Genomic DNA, 16,247 nt, shown 5'->3' on the forward strand with positions numbered 1-16,247 from the left:
ATCACACACTCCTAGACACCCGAGAAATGCATAGGGGAAACTGAGGCAGCCATACAGCACTCAGAGGAAACATTAAGAACATTCCCACTTCGTCACAAGGTTCCCTTGGAATATAAACGACCCATAAACCTGAAGAGAAACAGTTCTGTATAGGATGCCACTAAGGGACAAACGGGTAGCAATTTCTGAGGGTAAAACGGAGGACACTGAACTAGGTAACTAGATATTCTTCTTCAAAGTGTTTCTCTGCAGTATAACTTTAAGAAAGAAAGAAAGAAAGAAAGAAAGAAAGTCCCCACTCCACTGGAGCTCACTGTGGCTTTTTCTGTGGATTTACTCCTCTCTAGTCCACTGGAGGGAAGGAAGGAGCATAAGGGCCATTGATACTTTTTCACATTTTCTTTTGGCTACTGAAAAAGAAGAAAATCTCAGAACCCCGCTGACACCTACGTCTCCTTTAAAATATTGTACGCAGAGTATTAAAAATAAGCAAAACCAAAGGGCTGAGGTGGGCTGATCCGTATGACAAGTCTTTTGGAACACTGAGACCTGGAAAGCAGTGTTTTCGTTGATTGATTGGCAGTCTGATATGTAAGGACCACTAAATGTTCAAGAACAAGCGGGCAGCAGTTGCTCTCTTAAAAGTCGTCACCTGGTAAAGAAAAACAGCAGGACTGGGCCTTCTTAAGGCCCCTGGGCAACTGGTCGAACAACAAGAGTTCAAATAAAGCAAAGTATACTTGGGTAGTAGGCCCTATTTACATGCAATTTGGGTACCCATGACTTATTCTGCCAGGTATAGTCCCATCAGATAAGAAGCAGGGGGTTGTTACAAGGTCCCTGCTCTTCCAGTGAGTCAAAAATTGATACAGTGAAGAGGTATAAGACTAGTTATATACAACACACCCTCTGCTTCCTCTATCAATAGCTTTTTTATACTCATGTATTAATCTACAGAGTCAGAATTGCAGGCTTTTGCTGTGTTACTAGCTGACACAGTCCCTTCACCACCTCCAGCCATCCCCTTTACATATTATATTTCAGTTTAATCATCACTGTTCCTTTTCCACACTTCCTCACTTCAGTTAGCAGAAATGTCCCCATTGTCCTTGGACCGGGAAAAAATGTTTCTTTAGGAAAACTGCCTAGCAACCGTTTTCCCTATTTCAAGGAGAGAGGCTATTTGCATAAAAAAGCACCCCTGTTGGAGGCTAATGGAGATTCTGTTGAGAGCTGCTCAGTGACCACCTCTCAAAAGAAACCTCCCTTTCCTCCTGATCCCTCTGGGTGGCCTTTCTTTGCAGTGTCCACTTCATTTGGAAGGCAATGCCAATTTCCCACAAGGTGCATCAGTGTTCTGCAGTAGTGATGAGCTAATTCCAATTCCTGACTGTGGTGGAAAGGCTCAGAGAGGTCTGATCCCTCAGGAATGGATTTTATTACCACGCTGTTCCCAGATTTTTTTCCATGCTGTACAACACACAAAGTGAACAACTGACTGTTAACCCCAAAAGTTCTGTCATTTTCCAGATGGCTAGCCCAAATGAATGCTTATAGGAGTAAGTACATACGTTCCTGTACAGTGTCTTTCTTTTGATATCGGTATTTATACCTTGCCCATCCCCACAATTACAAAATGCTATAAGTGGGGTGCATGCAGATCTAAGTTTTCTCTATCTGTACTCTGTCGGGAACAGGTACCATAGGAGTCACTCCTCATAGCAGTCTATGTCCACATACTCCAGAGAATGAGAAGTAAATACGGATTGAAAATTTGCTTTGAAAGACCCTGGGTGAAATTCTGGCCCTACTGAAATCAGTGCAAAACTTCCCATTGTCTTCAATAAGCAGAATATCAAATCAACTCCCTCTCTTATGTCTATAAACTAATGTGCAGCAAGTTTTGGTTTGTGGTGGGAAGATTTCTGATCCAAGGCATAGTCCTGTCAGATGCTGAGGGCTTAAATAGGAGTGGAGGCCTTCCAGCACCCCCATGGAGGTGCTGAGGACCTCCCAGGATCTGGCACCTGTTTACTGGCAGCAGGCAGACTTTCTGATCAGGATTTTCCAAGCCTCTCCAGTTCTAGGGTTCACAGAACTAATTTCAGGTTATCAATCATTGCTTTGCTCCAATTTAGACCCACGTGAGTGCTTTTTTTTTTTTTTTAAAGGATGATTTAATTTTGTAAATGCGTTTTAAAAAAAGATATTCTAAGTAAATGGACCTCTGTGCTAAGAATCCCCCAAAAGATCAGTTGACACAGGTGGATGTCCTACACACTATACGTGCTGGGTCTGATTCTTCTCTTATTTGTGTCAACTGGCCATAGCTTCATTGGAAGCTATGGTATTACAATGGTACAAAACAGAACTGATCAAAACCAGAATCTATGTCCCTTGGGAAATTCTGATTTTTGACATTTGTTTTCAAACAAAATTGGAACAAAAAGTAGAAATATCAAAACTTATAGTGGATGAAAAAAATTCCAAATTTTTCAATTTGGGAATGTCACAATGTTTTCACATTTTTGATCAAAACAAAATTCTTTTACATTCCCAAATATTATATAAACATTTCCTGGGGTTGAGCCAACATTAGTCTCTGGATTTGCCTGCAGTGCCTAATAGGAATTGTAGTTTGGGTGTGTCATGCCTCCCCCCTTTCCTGCCTACAGGATATCTCCCAAAAATGCTGTCTCTGCATAGCTGAGCCACTATGGTCCCTCATGGGCAACCACCTCTAGTGTAAACCTAGTGTAGGGGGAGATTTTCAAAGACACAGAGGGCAGTTAGGCACCCAACTCCAATGGAAAATCAAATACCTGGAAGCTGAATCAGGCCCACTGTATTTGCCAAAATTGCTTTAGAACTTTATCTTTATTACTCAGCCCTATATTTCACCCTATTTTTCTCTCTGCCACCCCTCTACTTTTTTTTTTTAAGAGTCCTTAAGCAGAATATAAGCCAGTAAAATTAGAGTTTGATTCAAACTTTCAAGTACATAATGAGCTAGTGGTCTCAGAATTAAGCAAAACAAATGCCAAATGCATCCCTGAAGTGAAATGAAGACAATGGAATTGTCGAGTGAACACAATGGAATTACACCAAGGATGGATTTGGCTCTACCTGTCTAGATTGTGCCCACAAAATGCATGTTTGTCTGTGCACAAAAACCACTTTGTGCACACAAATGAATAACTGCAGGCAGGTAGCACTCAGACACAACATTCCCTATTTCATATGTGCAAATGCAGGATTACATTTGCAGTGGGTCAGCATGCGCATTTTGCATGTACAATTTTATAAATGGTTTTGAAAATGTGATGTGTCTTCTAAAATACTGCATATACATCATAATTACTCATTCAAAATCAGTTGTGTATTGTATCAATCTCGCAGATGTCTGTCTATAGTCTCTCTTCCTTTTTAAATCAAAGAAATTGTATGATAGAATCTTTAAGCTCCTGAAATGACAAGTCTCCAACATCATGAAATCCAAAACCTAGATCTCTCTAAATACAATAGGTCAAACTCAGATGATCAACACAAGCCCAGACAGAGTTTATTATTGTGTTCTCTTACTTTAGCATCCATAATATCTCTGTACATGGAGGATATATGTACTGTCATTGCCTGCCATTGTTAGGTATAGCACATTAAAGGCTCTGGGCATGTGACACTCCTTCCTCTAGCCAACTGTGTTCAGTCAGGATTACGAGGCAAAAAGAGAGAAGCTCTTTGCAAAAGAGTCTTGGGCTCTCCTCCTAGGATATAATATGTATGGTCTGTGTAAATGGAGAACAGATGGAAACAGAAATAAAAACCAAGTCTATTAACCTGTTCAACCTGTGCAAAGCTGACATGTAAACCAGTATTTGAGAAATGACCACATCTGTGAATGAATAGAGATCCAATACCAAATTCAGCCCTGGCACAAGCCAGTGCAGCTCCATGAATGGCAAGGGATCTGTGCCCAAGTGTGCCAGCTCTAAATCTGGCCCCCAGGATATGTCTCTACTCTGTTGTATATACACTCCTAATAACAGTCATAGTGGTGACCTCCTGAAAGCTCACATTAATCATCTAAAATCTTCTGGGGCAAATTCTGGTCTTGGTTATACAAGTGTAAAACCAGAGTAACTATATTGATTTTAAGGGAGATACTCCAGATTTACACTGATGTAGCTGGCCCATTATTTACAGTATATAGGATTATCATCAGTTATGTGAAACCATCTGCACACTGGTGTGCATACTCCAGGGCTATCAGAACCCCCTGTCACCCTCTAGTTCTCTACGCAATGCAATGAGCACGTTGGTCTATGACGGAGGAGCAAAGCTGAAAAGACCTTATAGGGAAGGAGATAATTTCATTTGAGCATTAGATGCTGAAATAGCAGCTAATAAAAAGCCTTCAAACTGTGACAATTCAATATACACACCTACGAGGATGCCTTGACAAGCTGCTTGACTCACAACTCTTTCTTGCTTTTCCTCTGTGCAGCCTCTGCCAAACTCACCCCCATGGGTAAACAGCTGCGTACTGACAGTAGAGAGGTGTCTGCCACTACTGCCATTTGCAAATAGAGAGACACTTGTCCCTGGCTGTAAACATTTGTGCTCTGGTGCTAGCCTGGCTAGTTACAGCTCAAATAAATATAAACCCCAACTTAGTCTTTTTTTAGCACCCTGCTGTCATACGTTAATGCTCTTTACAAACACGCACTTTGTCCTGGAAATAGGCTCAGTGAGATCACCCTTGGGTGATTATTTTACTAGCATTATCTTTAACAAACAGTTTGCATGTTGAGTCACCAGAAAGCATATAATGGGCAGTTGCCAGGAACTGAACACTGTACAATGCTAGGCTCATATGCTAAGGAATAAGCTATACGTAACTGGGCCAGATTCTGATCTCCGTTTCACCAGTTTAACTCCACTGACTTCAAGGGTGTTGCTCTGGATTTAGACCTATATATCTGAGATCAGAATCTAGCCCATTCTTATCGTATTTGCTAAGAATAATAGGATTTTCAAGGATAAAGATGACCTGCAAAGGATTTTTTGAATGGGATTTTATTTTTTATTGCTTTTTCTATGACAGTTGTTGGGTTTTTTAAATCTGTTTGATTTTTACCACAGAAATATCAGGAATGTCAAGTCTGGTCATCTTTATCATTGCTGGAAAACTTTCTTGAGGTCTCAGAAGGATACTGAGTTCTCGCACATTAACTGAAGGGGTAGCAGTACTGAATCTTTAACAAGGACGTCCTTTGTCCAATGTGCTCATTTATCATTGGAGTTAAATAGGTGTTAACACAAAACAAATAGACAAAGCAAAACCCCAAATAATTCTATAGTTTTATTTAAAAATCATTCCCATTCCCACTTGCTCAGCTGATATCGTTTCACTGAGTCGTGATATCGTTTCACTAGTTCTCCAGTCACAACTAGGCTAGGCTAGAATAGGCTAGACAAGACCTGAATGTCAAATGAAAAATATCAAACAAGGGGTAAAAAACAATTTTTTTTTTTTTTTTTACAAAAATCTTCCTGGCCCTCTTTAAACATCAAAAGAAACAAAACATGGCCCAAGCCCTGTTTTTTGGCCTTTGCAGATCACTTTTAAGTGACTCACTCAAAGTCAAGCCAGAGATGGAAAGAGAAACCGTGTCACCTGACAGATTTATTATTATTAAATATTATTGTTGTTGTTGTTGTACTAAACACTAAATTATACTATTAGCATGGAGCCTTTGGTAGATGGAGGTGCAGAGCTACATCATGCCAGTGGAAGCTCCTCAGTGCTCAAGGGAGGGAGGAATTTGTGACACCCCTTTTAGAGGATGTCTACACAGCAAAGAAAAACCTGTGGCTGGCCCATGCCAGCCAGCTTGGGCTTGCGAGGCTGTTTTATTGCCGTGTAGATTTACGGGCTTGGGCCAGAGCCCAGGCTATAGAACCCTGCGGGGTTGGAGGATCCTGGAGCTCAGGCTCCAGCTCGAGACTGGAAGTCTACACAGCAGTGAAACAGCCCTGCGTCCTGCAAACTTGAGTTGGCTGGCACAGGCCAGCTGTGGGTTGTTCTTTGCTGTGTAGACATACCCTTAGAGTGTTGAATATGCCCCACTGCATGGCCAGCCAGATTAGCTGCTACGGCTTTAAATAATTTATGATCCTTCCCACGCTTTTTTGGGCAGGTGCACCTGAGAAAGCGTGAACAATTCAGTAACAGCCCCTGTGCTCTTTTGAATGTGGGTCTGCAGTTCTGACTTGCTCTTCAGTGGGCTGTGCAGGTGGGAAAGAGAAGTTCTTACAGAGGGTAAAATTCTGGTCCCAATGAAGTCAATGACATAACACCTATGGAACTCAATGCAGTAAGGATTTCACCAGAGTCACTGCATCAATCCTGCTAATCTCTGATTAGGTTGGAATGGCATTATATTTAAAACAAATTCCTGTTAGCTTATTCCTGAAACTGTGAGAAGCTGACCTTCCTTGCTTATTTTCTTGTTTATAATAAACAAAACAAAACAAAAAAGTATATTAAATGTAAGTACAGAGCGGGTACCTGCAAACTTGGAGTGGATGCATAAAATGGTTTGAAATAGTATCTCTGAGTACAGGAATGAATACCCAGAAAAGTGATTGTTACCATGATCCAATGTCACTACAGCATGTCACAGAGTAGTGCAGATGAGTCAAATGGATGTCAGAAAGAAAGACAGGAAACCCCAAGTCTTAAGGGATGAGAGCGTGATCAACAAAAAATAGACATCAGCAAAATAAATAAAAGCCCCCAACCATTGTGAAATACAAACTCTTTCAAATCAATGCAAGGATGTGCTGCTATAAATGGAATGTAATTCTGCAGAGTGTCAGCAGAGCTCTTTAAAGCAGGTGACAAACGAATTGCTTGTTAGTCGTCCTATTTTGACTCAGGTGGGTGACAGCACTGGGGAGGAAAAGCCATTGCAATTTCATTGTGTCCTTGGGCACATCTGGTCTGGCTTTAGAAAACTATTGCAGTTTCATTACACGTTAGCGTTTGTACTAGCAAATTAAATTTCTCTCTCTACCCCCCCCCCCACCAAGATTCCTGACAGACCCTGAAATAAATAAATAAATAAAGGCCCGTGCAGCCAATGCCACACCGCATACACACTAGCCAATAGCTAACCGCTATTTCTCTCCACAGTCATCCCTCCAGTATCTCTGTATGGCTGCACTGACACAATGCAGAAGGCCGTTAGCAATCTGACAGTGTGCAAGGGCTGAGGACCATCTTCATTTAACTAAACAAACATAAAACAATCCTCTTTGATCAAATCTAAAATCTCAATTGATTGACTGATGGGGGGTTGTCTCAGAGTAAACTAATTCCACTGTATCGATACACCCACCTGTATGGATTTTGGCAAGCGCCAAATCATTTCTTGTAGTGCATTTTGGAGCAGTGTAAATCCCTCCAGTGAGCTGCTGTTATAACTGTCAAGTGTAGGGGAAGAATCACCTCCCTACATGTAATTAAACTTTAACTGTTAAAAAACTTACCTGACTATAAACAGAGGTCAGCGCCACCCTAATGTCATCTATGGCAGCATCACTATCCATCCCCGCCACTGCCATAATTCTCTGGGCAGCTCTCTGGCAAATCACTACTGGCCCGATCCTTTCAGGACCCCATTATGACTAGCCCCACATGTCCCTGGGCAGGGCTGGCCAGAATCTTATTGGGGAACATAGTCCCTGATCCTTACTAGCAGCCTCACAGGTACTACCAGTCTGAAAGGTGAGGTGAGAGGCAGGCCATGGCCCTGTTCCTCTTCTGCATTTGCCCACAGACTGCTGGGTGTGGAGCAATGGCGCTGCTTCTCTGAGTGTAGAAGAAATGACTTCAAGGGCAACATCTGTGTGTCCCATCCTCAGCTGATGTAAATTGGCGTAGCTCATTGACATCAACAGAGCCATGCTGCTTTACACCAGCTGAGGGTCTGGCCCATAGGCAGAATCTCTCCCTGTCCTATTCATTCCCCCATTTGTTCTGCTGCCATCAACATTCTTTCTGCCCTTTCAGTCACTCATCCCTCTCCACAGACTTACTTTCCCTCCTCGTTCATTCCTTTCCCACATTTATTATTGCACAATTCACTCTTTTACTTTCACTTTCCCTCCTGACTCATCCAGAATTCCTCCTGGTGCTCCAATTGCCATGTGGCCTGTGCTCTCTACAGGCCTGGGGCCATCCAGGGTGGGATCTTGCCCTTTGTCTAAACTCCCATTTACTTCAGTGGGAGTTTTGCCTGAGTACAAACATGGCAAGAACATGCACTGTGGGTCAAATTCAGACCTAGTGTAAGTGTGCAGAACTCTATCAAAGTCAATAAAGTTTCACCTGCTTGTGCCAAGTCTGGATTTGCCCCATTTGAGGTTGATGGCATTAGATCCATGTTTCCATCCCTTTCCCATCTGCCCTTCTGCAGCTGAGAATCATCAATTTTTATTTAAGAGCAATTGTAAAACAAAGGTGTTTATAATTAAAAATGGCATTGAAAATATACACCTTCTATTTAAGGTTGTTGACATGCTTTACAAACATACATTATTAAGACTCACAATGGTTCTGTAAGGTAAATAAGTCCACTTGTACCAATTTTATAGATGGGGTGACCCGAAGCACAGAGTAGTGATTTGCCTGAGTCACAGCAAGTAGGGTTGATATTTTAGATGCAAATAAAGCTCCCACAAGTCCTGATTCTGAATCCCCTGCTGTAATCCTCTCTGATATAAAAAAATACAGTAGAACCCTGTTTATCCGACCTTCCATTATCTGGCTCTCCACATTAACTGAACAACCAGTGCACACACGTTCAGAAGCGGGCGATCTCTCCTGTGGCCGCTAGACGGCACTGCAGCCTCGCACTTTCCCATTCTCCGGATTATCTGAATTTTTGAGCATCTGATCTGGCCCTGGTCCCAATTGGATCTGATAAATAGGGCTCTGCTGTATAACCAGTAACCACTACAGTATATGTTTTTTCAAGTTTTGAAATGATGTCATTCTTATATTACAATGATCAAATAGCTTGAAATACCAGATTCCCAAAGGATAAAATGTGTCAGAAATCTGGTTCAAATGTTTACTAAATGCTAGGTTTTGCCCATTGAAAAAGGAAGAAATAAACAACAAAAACAAAAACATTTATGGTTTTCAGCTGTTAATTAAAACAACTCAGTAAATATAAATACTACAGTATTTCCTGTGTGTAGCCTGCCCTGCCCCATCCCGCCCATATGTAATAACAGTCTCTTCTCAGGCCTCTCACAAACAACTGTGCAGAATCAGCTCTGTCCTCTTATGGAATCAGCAGCTAAATTAAAGTGGAGATGACAGAGATATTTATCACACAACACCAATACTGATCATTAACATATACAATATATTTCATCCATGAGGCTTTTAAAGTCCTTTGCAAATTTGAAAAATGAAATTCTGAGATAAATTCTGACTCCCATGGATTTCAATGAAAATCGTATTGGCCAGCATATAGACATATATACACCATATATATAAGTGCAACCATCACCCGAGTGAACCAAAGCAAACACAATCAGTTTAAGACAGGAAATGCTTATCATCAGCTATGAGGCATTTCTTTTTGGATGCTGAGCATATCACCAATAAAGGGTTCTGCCTTAGTCTCTGTCTCTTTCTGACTGAAATAATTTTCATAGGTGCAGTGCTGTTGCCTACAGGTTATATCCATTCAAGCAATCCACTAGTCTTAGACATTTGTAAGAACACATTTTTATAATACCTAAGTGTTGGGCCAAATTTGACCAACCATGATCCCTTTAAAGATGCCTTTTCTTTTTTGCAGCCAAGTAAACTTGCCAAATTTCTGACCTATGAAGGATTTTTTAAACCATTTTAATAAGAAAACTAAAGCAGGCATACATAAAAAAAAGGACTCTCCATCAACTTTTGCCAGGAGCTTCCAAATTTACCAAACTTTAAAACTCAGATTCACCCTCCATATCCAATTCTTTAAGGATCCAGGATGTGCGGATAATCCAGTTTAAAAGTGGCATCAGTATGATCAATGTGATAAGATGACTGAACAAGACCTCAGTTACTCCTGAAAATGACAGTTCACTTACCCTGTAGTAATCAGTACTGTACACATCTCTGGACATTCCAAAATCTCCAATCTTCACCAGCAAGTTCTCACCAACCAGGCAGTTCCGGGTGGCAAGATCACGATGCACAAAGTGCTGTGATGCCAAGTAAACCATGCCGGATGCAATCTGCTGGGCAATGTGCAACATCTGGGACTGGGTCAGCTCAGCTAGAAGGTTGCCTTCTGCCATCAGTACTGCATCTGGTCCATGTGCCCTGCATGGAGCACACAAAAATACGGGCTCATGAAATAAGAGGTCACTTATAAACTAGAGTGACTGTGGAGTTGGCATTAGGGAAACTGAAAATGTAATAGTGGCTTATTTAAAGGTGATGGGCTAAATTCATGTGTGGTAGGAATGAATTTGTCTCAGTGTTTTTTTCCTTCACTGTTTTCTCTTTCTTTCAGGGTGAGGAAGAGAGGTACTTGAATATATTGCACATGAAAGTAAGGAACTAATAATAATACATCCCATCCTAATCTGCTATGCCCCTGCTGTTCCAGCACAGGGGCCTTTCCTGGACAAAGGCTGCCAGTTGTTCTAACTGTATGGCAGCAGGAGAACATCAAAGACAGGATTTATACTTAGGTCTCTAGAGGTGAAAGGCCACTGCAGTAACACCATTTTTCTTCCCTCTTTCTAAAGCCTACTATCCCCTTCCACAGGGAGATGGGGCATGACGCACATGTTTTTTTTTTTTTTTTAATTTAAGGTGAGAGAGCTAACTTTACTCTGGGGAACAAAAAAAGAAATAAGAGGAATAATTTCAGATTTTCACCCTTAATTTACCATCCACATGAAGTAGCTCCACTAATCCCAGGTGCCTTTTGTTGACTTTCCCACGGGTGGTGAATTCCACCTGATGCACAGGGGACAGGTCACAAAACTCATTCCAGTTGGCACAGCCGTGCCAGATCAGAAAGCTGGGTTTCTTTCACTGGTTCTAGGTTAGCTTTGAAGTACAGCAAGTCCTTAACACAAACTGATCAGCCCATTCACATGAGAAATTACGAAGCTCTTTGGGGCAGGGGTCATGCCCTTGATAGCTCATTGTGGCACAACCAAATATACATATATATAACTTCTCTGTTGTAATTACTGACACTGTTTTAGGGCAAGCTTTACTTGCCATTCCCTGATAGTGAATTAAGGCAAGACTAAAGAGGTCAGTGGACCCTGATCATCCTCCACCCTGATGTGCTTCAACATTCTGAATACCCATTATTTTATTCCACAGCAGCACCTTCCCTCCACATTTGTAGATTTGACCTTCCAAACGGGCCAACTCCTCCCCTCGCTCCTCTTTTTTTTAAACAACCCTCCCCCACCCAGTGATTTGCTTTCCCATAGACCCCATTCCTCACCCCAAACAAGTACTCTGGATCAATAGGGGTTATGTTTAGCCTTAATTCATCCTTGGGAGGAGGGTACAGAAGCTTGGGAAAGGTTTGCAAATTAATCAAAATCCCCAAGATCAAATTCTGATACTTCCTACCAGAAGTATGATATAAAAATGGCTGGGAGGGAGAAAAACTTCACAGGTGAAGTGACAGATCTGGGAGCTAAATGAAGGAAGGTTTGTCACATTACTGGGCCTGCAGTTGGTACTGTGCAGAAAAGCTAGCTGCGCATGTTTTGTCATGGAGCATGGACAGCCGTGCAACTGGTGGTAGTTAAAGAAATAAAGGCAAGATGAGAAATCCCAGGCTAAAATCCAAATGTGAATTCATAATGAAAAGCACGGTACATCCTCATCACACAGATTTTTAATAGCCCTCCTCATGAAGGAAGCTGCAAATCTTTACTAATTTAGAAAACTATTTATCTTTCACCACATATTTCTTTTCTAATTAAACTTCTGCATTTTTTAAATGTTCAACCCATCTTGCTTATCTTCCTAATTTTCCTTGTTAGTCATGAAATCCTTATCTCCAGCAATGCACAGCTGTAAGAGACAGTAGCATAGACTCCACCTGATCTACATCATCCCTCCTATGCCACAATGGTGCACACAGGGAAGCTTTTGACCTTCAGGATGCGGTCCTAGTCCTGAAACGCGACACTATGCTGCAGGAAGCAGCAATACTCAGTTTGGTCCTACATTGGTTAAACTCTGGATTCAGTTTCCCCTGATGGCCTTGGGTGGCGCTGCAGGGTAAGAAATAGATGCTCTTTTATAGACCGATTACAACTAACCTTTCATCTGCAGTACAAGCTGTAGCAAATGTGAGAGGAATGACAAATTTAAGATCAGATTAAACAGCTTGTCCCAACATAATCATTTTATGTTCTAAATACAATGTCTTATTAATTAAAAAAAAACCCAATTTAGCACATATACTGTCTGCTACGCTGTATTATTATATGATATTTCAAAACCAGAGTGCAGGAGTTACAAAACAATATCTAATCAGAAAATACATAAACAAATAAATAAATATTTCAAATGCTGACTAATAAGCATCTACAATTCCAGCTTGTTTTAATGTTGAAATTTTACAAACAGGCAGTCAAGACTGGAATCGTTTGCAGAGTGGAGGCAGCGTCAATGTCTCAAAAGAAGAGGTTACAGACAGGGTGGAGATAGGCAATGAAGGGCCATAAAAGTGAAGCAAGTAGCTTGCATATCTCCCCAGAGAAAAAAATATGCTTTATAGTTAATATAGCCAGAGTCTCTAACTGTGGAACAAAAGGCTCCTGGGGCACTTATACACTGGGGAAACCCTGTCAGATTTACCAGGGCTATCCCAACAGGGAAATGTGGGCAAGCTGCGGGGGTGGAAGGAGGCAGGATGGTAACATAGCATCTGGAACTGGTAGGGTTGGAAGGCCTAATCGGACACCCTCACCCCTCTGGTGGAACAAGGTGCTGGAAACCATCAGGAAGACTTTGCAGAATTTGCTGTCCCCTATGCAAATGTTTTCATTTAAGAGCAAATTCTGTCCTTGTTTATTATTATGTGGGGCAGCATGTACTAGTGCATAGAGTACACGCACAAGGCCAGCAGATTCTTGGGCTGGCCCATGAGTTATCTACAAAGTGTTTTGGAAGCAGCTATTAATTTATGATAGCAGCTCTACCTAGTAAAGAGCTGATTTCAATCTTTGATACCCAGATGCACCTATCTTTATAAATCTGCACACTGTGAGTCAAATCAAGAACTAGCAATATTACTGTACCATAGTAGATCATTAGTATTGTCTAATGCTTCCTCTGTGACAACACACAGGATTTAGCAATTGGCCCCTAATGGAACCGTCCTTATTCATAATTTTATTGCATAGATTTTATTTATAGATAAAGGGTAAAATTTGAAAAAGCACTGAAATGACTTATGGGACAGATTTACAAAGGTATTTAGGTGCCTACAGATGCAGGCAGGCACCAAGTGGGATTTTCAAAAGCATCTGTGTGCACCATTAGGAGCTTATCTGCATCTTTAGGCACCTAAATACCTTTGAAAATCTTGTCCTTGTGGGCCTAAGTCGAATTAAACTTAATGGCCTACGTCACTTTTGAAAATGGAACCTAAGATCCTAAGTCACTTAGAGAGAGACCTGGGTGTTTTGATTGATCACATGATGACTATAAGTCACCATGTGATCCTAAAATGCATCAGGCAAGGCATTTCCAGTAGAGATACAGAGGTATTAATGCCGTGGTGCAAGGCATTGGTAAGACCTCCTCTGGAATACTGTGTACAATTCTGGTCACCCATTTTCAAGAAAGATTAATTTAAACGGTAACAGATGCAGGGAAGAACTACTAGGATGATCAGGAAAATGGAGGGCCTGTCTTATGAGAGGAGACAGGAAGAGCTTGGCTTGTTTAGTCTAACAAAACAAAGGCTGAGAAGGGATAGGACTACTCTCTATAAATACATTGCGGGGGGGGGGGGGGGGGGGAGGAAACACCAGGAAGGGTGAAGAGCTATTTAATCTAAAGGTCAATGTTGGCACAAGAACAAATGGGTATAAACTGGGCATGAACAAATTCAGGCTGGAAACTAGAAGAAGGTTTCTAACCATCAGAGGAGTGAAGTTCTGGAACAGCCTCCCAATAGGAGTTGTCAGGGCAAACAACTTAATTACTTTTAATAGAGAGGTGGACAAATTTATGAGTGGAATTGTAGGATGGGGTTGCTTGTGATGGCAGGTAGCAGGGCTCAACAGCCCTGGGGCTCCCTTCCAGATTATGTCTTACGTTCCTAAAAGCTCATGCTTCATGGCTTCAGCTGGTCACCTGACAGGGTCAGGAAGGGATTTCATCATTTCATTCTCTCCCCGCCCCCAAATGTATTCTGGTATGTTTGGGGATTTTTTATCTCCTTCCTCTGAAGCATCAGAGATGGCCGCATCTGGAGATGGGACACTGGATTGGGGGGGCCAGTCCTCTGAGGCAGCACAGAGCATTCTCTCACTCAGGTGTTTGGTTGCCTGGTTCTTGCACCCATACTCAGCGTCTAACTGATTGCTATATGTGGTGTTGGGAAGGAATTTTCTTCCAGGTCAGACTGGCAGTGATCTTGAGGGTTTTCACCTTCCTCTGCAGCATGGAGTGTTGGTCACTTGCCGGTATTAGCTGGGTATATTAATCAATTCCCTTTCATTGCGGAGGCCTTGGGCATTGTTGCACCTCAGTCACACCTATTTTCTGCCTGTGGCACATAATAGTTTAGTCTCCTGGTGGTCCCTTATGGCCTTAAACTCTATAACTCTATAAATTTGAAACACAAAATATGCTGTCTTATGTCCTCCCCACCCCCAATACTGGATCACAGTCTAGTTAAGAATCAAGGGCAACAAAGAGCAACAGAATGACCTTTTCCAATTCTGAAAAACTTAATCAAGCTTAGGGTGACCTTGCCAGTTAGGATGAAATTCTTGTTTCTTAAAAGGACATACATATCTCATTGTGCAATATAGTTGCTGTTTATAAATTGGTAGATATGCAGAGAGATGCAGCAGAATACAAAGTATGGTACTAAAATCATGTAAATGTTAAAAATGTTTATTATACTCTTCAAAATAAAACAAATAGTTTGTTTATTATAACTGAGTTTCACATTCTCAGTACTACCATCCTCTCTAGGACCCAATTTAAACAGATGCAATGGCACTGAAGTCTTTAGGTCTGTATTTGAGTCATAACATCTATCCAGGAACACAAACATAAATAATAAATTCCAGAGATAGGCTGAATGTGTGCATCTAGTTCTAGATTAGGTTTAAACTGGGGTTTGAGGTTTGCATTTGAGTTTAAATCAGGGATAATCTTTAAGGTTTGATTTCTGATTCAACAGCACCAAATTTTCGTGAGCTGTTCTCATGAGATTTCAGGCCCAAGAGGTAGAAATTTCATGGAAAAAAGCTGTTGCAAATGTCTATTATCTTGTAACATTTCGCCTACATCCAGCGTGGAACTCTCTAATAACCAAGAAACAAACCCAAACCCAATTCTTGGATCTAATCTGAAACAGAACCATAAAAATAGCTGTGGATTTGTGAATAAATCTTTCCTCTCTCTTGAAATTCTTGTAATTTTTTTCCATCTCAGACGTGGATCTGAGATTTCAGTTTTGGCTCATCTTTTATAAATTAAGCAATTACATTATGTGATTCTCTACTCTACACTATAAGTCACAAGTACAGTAAAGGGTGATTTTTTTGAAATGTACTGACTGACTTTTGCTCCTTAGATCTTTTATGCTCCAATTTGAGAGATTTATTTTTGGAGTTTCACGTATTCTTTCTGTTGTTATTGCATTTTCCTTTCTCCTTTGCTTGCCCCACCTAGAGTATTCCTTTGCAGAAAAAAAGCTTGTTCAAATGCCTTTCTGCAGCAAAAGCAGCTGTGAGAAATGCTGTCAAAAATACTGTACGTTTCAATACTGTAAGTTTACAATAGAGATTGAAAAGGGGATGGGCTGCAAAGCGTAGATCTGGATCCAAACTCCCCCAAAGTTCAGGGGTGTTTCCATCCAGGGTTTTCATTTGGGCCCCGCACCAGAGAAATAAGAAACACAAGATAAGTTGGATTTTGCCAAACTTCATTAGTCAAGCTT

At 41.2% G+C, this 16,247-nt stretch overlaps 1 protein-coding gene across 3 annotated transcripts in view; it reads right to left on the reverse strand.

Moving 5' to 3' along the window:
• NTRK2 (neurotrophic receptor tyrosine kinase 2) overlaps nucleotides 1-16,247 on the reverse strand; it is a 278,981-nt gene that overhangs the window by 39,451 nt on the left and 223,283 nt on the right. For all 3 annotated transcript variants that reach the window (XM_065406073.1, XM_065406072.1, XM_065406071.1), the window contains one exon: nucleotides 10,162-10,396. In XM_065406073.1, the coding sequence (XP_065262145.1) occupies nucleotides 10,162-10,396 (235 nt within the window). The remainder of the gene's footprint in view (nucleotides 1-10,161; nucleotides 10,397-16,247) is intronic.

This window comes from Emys orbicularis, chromosome 6, assembly GCF_028017835.1.
Source record: "Emys orbicularis isolate rEmyOrb1 chromosome 6, rEmyOrb1.hap1, whole genome shotgun sequence".
Taxonomy (NCBI): domain Eukaryota; kingdom Metazoa; phylum Chordata; order Testudines; family Emydidae; genus Emys; species Emys orbicularis.